The sequence below is a fragment of the Sinocyclocheilus rhinocerous genome, unplaced genomic scaffold, assembly GCF_001515625.1.
Source record: "Sinocyclocheilus rhinocerous isolate Xijiao unplaced genomic scaffold, SAMN03320098_v1.1 scaffold2393, whole genome shotgun sequence".
Taxonomy (NCBI): Eukaryota; Metazoa; Chordata; class Actinopteri; order Cypriniformes; family Cyprinidae; genus Sinocyclocheilus; species Sinocyclocheilus rhinocerous.
Genome location: NW_015635043.1, coordinates 353313 through 359768, shown reverse-complemented (window position 1 = coordinate 359768; position 6456 = coordinate 353313). Strand labels below are relative to the sequence as shown.

At 41.6% G+C, this 6456-nt stretch overlaps 1 protein-coding gene across 2 annotated transcripts in view; it reads right to left on the bottom strand.

The window, feature by feature from the left end:
* The window catches only part of LOC107746331 (potassium voltage-gated channel subfamily A member 3-like), a 7107-nt gene extending 2336 nt beyond the window's left edge, over nucleotides 1-4771 (bottom strand). Inside the window, exon 1 of one of the 2 annotated variants that reach the window (XR_001640682.1) lies at nucleotides 676-1221. Coding sequence is in view for 1 of the 2 variants with exons in the window: in XM_016560480.1 (XP_016415966.1) it covers nucleotides 2979-4535 (1557 nt within the window). In the remaining variant the exon portion in view is untranslated. Of the gene's footprint in view, nucleotides 1-675; nucleotides 1222-2764 lie in introns of those variants that run through there. The other variant, XM_016560480.1, reaches the window with a different exon arrangement.
* Nucleotides 4772-6456: the final 1685 nt, after the last annotated feature.

Here is a 6456-nt window from a genome sequence, read left to right as displayed (position 1 = left end):
AAAAAGAGCTGTATTACCATATATATATATATATATATATATACTGTTAAATTTAAATAAAATTCAAATGAAAACGGAAAATATAAAAATAAAAACGAATTCAAGATATATAAAGTTATAATAGTATATCAAATATACTAAAATAGCACTGCTAAGAACCACAGATTTTATATTTTATAATATTATTTAAATATTAAAACGTTGCTCAGAACGGACTGTCATGATGCAGTTAAGGCCACTGTTTTGTTCTGAGCCACAAGGTGGCAGCACTGCGATAGTCGTGACATCACTCACACTCTTTTCAAATCAATGTCAACTCAAGGTGAGCTTAGGTGGGGCAGCTTTCTCTCTTACAGCCCATGTTTGGATGAAACAGCATTTAAAAGGCAATTAATTAGTGTTTAATGCCATACTTTAACTAATAGCCTCACCAGCTTTGCATTTCATATCTTAAAAGTCTTTAAAATGCTAAAAATGGAGACCACCAGTGTTCATGTAAAAAAATAAATGATGAGAAATGCTAAGAAGCCCATGCAAGACTAAACTAAACTCACACATGCAGTAGGCTAACAAACCAGCATTATGGTCAGTACTTCACATAATTAGGCTAATTATGACCTAAAAATGACTGTGAATTAATATGACTAATAATAATCTATGTGGTGTAGGATTCACCTGTTCCGTATGACTTGGCGGGATGTCTATCCTATGGGAGAATAGAGATGGCGGAATATTCCAAGCGTTTGGCGAAGATACAGCAGCCCCTCGTGAATGATCAGTGTATCACACCCATTCATTTTCACTGTGCTTGTTTTGTGCTAGAACAATTCAGTGACGAAACTTTCACATGTATTGCATTTTATCCCAGAGTTTGGCTTAATAGTTTGGGGTCTTTTGAAGATACTCCAGAACATTTCTGGAGTTCTCTGTTTGTTCATGTTGTTGTTGCAGTTGTTATGGCCCTCTGGTTAGATGAGAAAATCCATTTTCACCAGTTTGCAAAATCCAGCCAGACAGCGAATCTTCAGCCAGACTTCAAAACATTATGGCGGATTACTGAGGAGACCAAAAAAAAAAAAGATGCCATGGCAACAATAGCGGGTTACCGAGGATCCTATCGTCGCTATGGAGACTGCATCACTCCAACGTGATTAGAAGTATCCAGTCAAAGCGCTTACAGTCTCTGATCTTTCCCCTCCCACTTGTCTTCAGTGATCTGTACACATTGCTTGAATCTGAACAATTTTAGATTTTAATTATTAGATCTTTGAACGCTGCATGAATAGTATCTCAAACTGAAAAAAAAGTTGACATAAAGCATCTTTTGCATCTTTCACTGGTTGCTATGGAACGGTCTCGACGAGACAACTACACACAATAGAAGCACACAAATTAGTCATTTAAGACACTTATTCCACCAAGTGATATGTTATCTGAGTGACGCTTGTCCAAAATGTAAGAAAAAACACAATACCTTTAAATAGGCTACCTCTTCTTTCATTATAATAAGCGCTTCCCTCCCTATTCTGGCGCAAATAAACTGGACTAAGTCAAAGGCATTATGTCAAAGTAGATTATGCGATGCAATGAGTGCATTTGTATAGAATAGCTATTAACTTGTCATCGACTGAAATACTGATTTTGTGGCAAGCCGTATTAACATTTACCTTAAACTATTTTTATGTTAATATTACATTTTTATTACGAGTAAGTCATTCAGTAGTGACTGGTGTCTTTTCGATTTCACTAGTAAACTACTCATTAGATACTAGTACTTACTTTTGCTACCTGTTACCATTCCTGAAGTAACAAGTAACTTGACTGTTTCTGGAAGCTAATTTTTTGTCATTTAATTGTATGGGGATTTGTGGTACATATATTAACAGCTCCCTTCCAATGATATATTTCTAATGGTTGCTGCATTTATTCCAGTTTTTACTAGTACACCTTTGTTAGATACTATTACTTATTTATGAGGCACACATATATATGCCAACAGTAAGTAACATTTCTTACAGTATATCATTAGATAAAATTGCTTTTTTAATTTGTCAAATGTAAAGACTAATCAGAATGGCTGTATAGTTAAAGTAAGATTAAAAATGTTACTAGTGCATGCTAGTCTGAAGTGAACAGTTCATATATTAACCTGACAGAATTCAATGACAAAAGGTTTGTTACCAGTAACAACGAAATAAATCACTACTGCATTGAACAAAATAATAATAATAATAATAATAATAATAAAATCAAGAAAATGTCATGTTTAAATAAATGTTTCTTGTAATTAGACCTATTAGAGTGATTTTTTTTTTCAAAGTAAATCCTACACCATTTATTTTCCAGTGTGGGATTTGGAGGGACTATTTGAATAGAAGTACTACAGTGTTAAACAAACTGTAAAAATAGGGCATTATGTACTGTATTAATATGAAGGAATTTTCTGTATTTATTATTTTTTTACAGGTGTTTTACCTGTATTTTGAATGTTGCACTTCATTGCTTTGTGTTTTAGGGTTAAAGGAAATGTATGTAAAAATTAAATGATAATATCCTGGCAGAAAATTACCAGTACATTTTCATTTTTTTATATCTGAAAAAAAAAAAATTACAATAGCAACTGAAAACTGTACTACTGAATTACTTAGGCTACTCGTAATCAAAAATACTAATCAAATACAAACAGATGCTAGTTAGTTTTAAGGAATACATGTTAAAGCGGCTTGCCACACTGATGTCACATATTGCCTATGAATGAACGTACCCTAAAGCAAACGGACTGAAAGCCGATAGCGGCTTCCTCCTCACAGTGAAATGGTTCAGTCAAACAGGTGATGAACACTGCATGGGACTGGCGCGTTAGACATGTAACCATTTCCTCTGCGTCGTGGAAATGGAGGGCGACACACTCCGCAGCACTTGACAGTCATGACATGAACCTAGCGTTGCCATCATCACGCAGACATGCGTCTAGAAGCCTACACGTCCGTGAACATCTTTTTAATGTTCACGCAGTTCTGGTTGTTCTGAGCGGGGAAGTTGGGCTGCTTGAAGGCGCTGTTGATGCCCTCCTCAATGACCATGTACTCCGACTTGCTGAGCGAAGACGTGCTCCGCGTCTTCTTCAGCTCCTCGGAGGAGGACAAAGGCTGGCAGCTGCCGATGTGGAGGTACTGCGCCTGCTCCTCTCCCTCAGTCTCTCTGTGGTAAAAGTAGTTGAAATTGGACACGATGACTGGCACTGGCAAAGCGATGGTTAGCACGCCCGCAATAGCACACAGGGAGCCGACGATTTTGCCCCCTATGGTGATCGGGTGCATGTCGCCGTATCCCACGGTCGTCATGGTTACCACCGCCCACCAGAACGCATCAGGGATGCTGTTGAAGCCCGAGTCGGGATCATCCGCCTCGGCGAAGTAGACGGCGCTCGAGAATAAGATGACCCCGATGAAGAGAAAGAAAATCAACAAGCCCAGCTCTCGCATGCTGGCTTTGAGCGTTTGCCCCAAAATCTGGAGCCCTGTCGAGTGCCGCGAGAGTTTGAAAATCCGAAACACGCGGACTAGTCTGATGACCCGGAGAATGGCCAAGGACATCGCCTGTTGGCCGTTGCCTTGCCTTTCCGCGAGTTCGGTCCCCAAAGTGATGAAATAGGGTATGATGGCCACGATGTCAATAATGTTCATGATGTTCTTGGAGAACGTGGCTTTGCTCGGGCACGCGAAGAACCTGACGAGCAGTTCGAACGAGAACCAGATGATGCACAGAGTCTCAACGACAAAGAACGGGTCAGAGAAGGGACTCGTGAGGTAAAGGTTAGTTACGTTCAGAAGTGGGGCGACCGTCGTCAGGTCTCTGTCGTCTCGGAACTCGGGTAACGTTTCCAGACAAAAGATAACTATGGATATCAAAATGACCAGCACCGAGACGATCGCGATGCCCCTGGCCGGACCCGAGCTCTCCGGGTACTCAAACAGCAACCACACCTGTCGCTGAAATTCATTAGAGGGCAACGGACGCACCTCATCCTTTATAAAGCCCTCATCCTCTCGAAATTTCTCCATGGCCTCCTCCCCGAGCTCATAGAAGCGTATCTCCTCGGAGAAAATGTCAATAGGAACGTTCACGGGTCTCCGAATACGCCCCCCGGACTGGTAGTAATATAAAATGGCATCGAAGCTCGGCCGATTCCTGTCAAAGAAATACTCGTTTCTGAGTGGGTCAAAGTAGCGCATTCTCTTCTTGGGGTCGCCAAGTAAAGTCTCGGGGAACTGGGACAGGGTTTTGAGCTGTGTCTCGAAGCGCAAGCCCGAAATATTGATGACCACTCTCTCGCAACACTCGTGGTCTGGCTCGTAGCGCTCCAGCGAGTGGTGCCCGGGCAGCGCCGCCGACTCCTCCAGCATGTTGTCGCAAGCAACAATTGTCATGATGTCTTGCTCGTTTTCGGTGTAGCCGTGGTTCACGAGGTTGTTGCCCCGGTGCTTGCTTGAGGAAGGCGGAGGCGAGTGGAGGAGGCTGAGGTGGTCGTCCATACAGCTGCTTCGGTGGAGGGGCAGTGGAAGCCGCGCCTCCTCCACAAGCTCCAGTCTGCCACAGCCGCCCGCCGCTGCCGCGTGTCCTCTCGCTTTCGAATCGCTACGATCCAGTCTTCCCGCCCACGGCGCGCGTACTGTGGTTTATAAACACGACTGTTCCCGCCCACGGCGCGCGGATGCTTATCACACATCCACACGGCGCCCAATCGGAAACCTGACAGACATAAACATGAACCCCAGACGCGCGTCACCGATGCCCACCGTTTAGGGGAGGGGTGTGGGAACGCGCATCGGCGGCAACCTAAAGTGAAAACCCTCACTGACATGTGTTGCATTAATTTCATTACACACGCGAGGGAGCATATGAATTAACAGTTCATCATGGCGAGATCAATGCATGAGAAATCAGTCTTACACAAACCATGCAACCTGTAGGTTACGCAGAATCCGAATTATACAATGACTTTCAACGAGGTCAGCTTTTTAAAACAATTTCTGGACGCAATCTGTTGAAGTTCATCTCGCGCAACAGTTGTCTTTTGGCGCCCTCTCACCAAGCTATCACGTTTTTTTTGCGATAATTTGATATCTAAATCTATAATAAAGTGATAATGATAGCATACTTTAGTTTGCGGATGTAATATCCGATACTTATCAGCCTTTTGTTGCAGTGATTCATGTTTATGTCTGAAACAACCCCGTTAAAACGATTATGTCCCCCAGTGATTTGTTTTGACCTCCGTAGGGGTGTTGAAGCTTTAATTAGCTGAGTCAGATCACCCTTCATAATTCGCTCCCTGCCAATACGCAAATCTTGTTGAAATGTTATCAATAAATGGCTGTATGTGCTGCGTTGGTTGTCTCTGACGTGCTTGGAATGCACGCGTACGGCAAAGGCGCGGACTTACATTAAGAATGTCAATAAGAGCACGAGCCCCCACCTTCATAAAGGTGAAAGGACACGCACCAACGTCACTCTGATTGACATTTGGAGCGCAGCGGGGTCTTCATCTTTATGCAAATCCTCTCGATGTTGCAGACCCGCAATGTTGCATTAGGTAATTTGGGGAGTGGTGGAGTTTGGGTTATTATTATTTCTTCAGCATGTGATGGGTGTTAGCAACACAGTACTGGATTAGTTGCGGATTTAGAAATATGTTAGTTTTTTATTGTTAGTATCGTGTCGATTTGGACGTAACAAGGCAAGATAATGTGGTACTGATTTTTTTATTATTATTTTTTTCCCCAAAGCGTGTAACTTATGCATGACCTGAGACAAAAAGTCAAGAAAATATATCCTGGATTAGTTGCGGATTTAGAAATATGTTAGTTTTTTATTGTTAGTATCGTGTCGATTTGGACGTAACAAGGCAAGATAATGTGGTACTGATTTTTTTATTATTATTTTTTCCCCCAAAGCGTGTAACTTATGCGTGACCTGAGACAAAAAGTCAAGAAAATATATTGGCGCTGTCCATAGTTCTGAAACCAGGAGAATCACCCTATAACCATTTATTTAAGCCCTGTATATCACATCTAACTCAGTGAACCCCTAACGTTATCAACACATTTAATACTGTATGATGTCAAAAAAATAAAAATAAATAAATAAATAAAAATTAAATAAACATGTATCTATGGGTCAATGTTGTGATGCTCATATTTCGTCCAGATCTATCAGGTTATCCAAAAGTACATTAAAATGCTTTTTAAAAAGCCGTTGATTAGAATAAAGAAATTTATCTATCTATCTATCTATCTATCTATCATCATCAGTTGTAGGTGAGCCTCCCACGGGTCCAAATGTGTCAGTATGAGGGAGGTTTGATTCTGTGTCTTCCTCTCGCTCACTGGAATGTTTCCCAGAATCCGCACACTTCTCTGAGCACTCAGGGATTGCTCCTTTTAACACACAAAA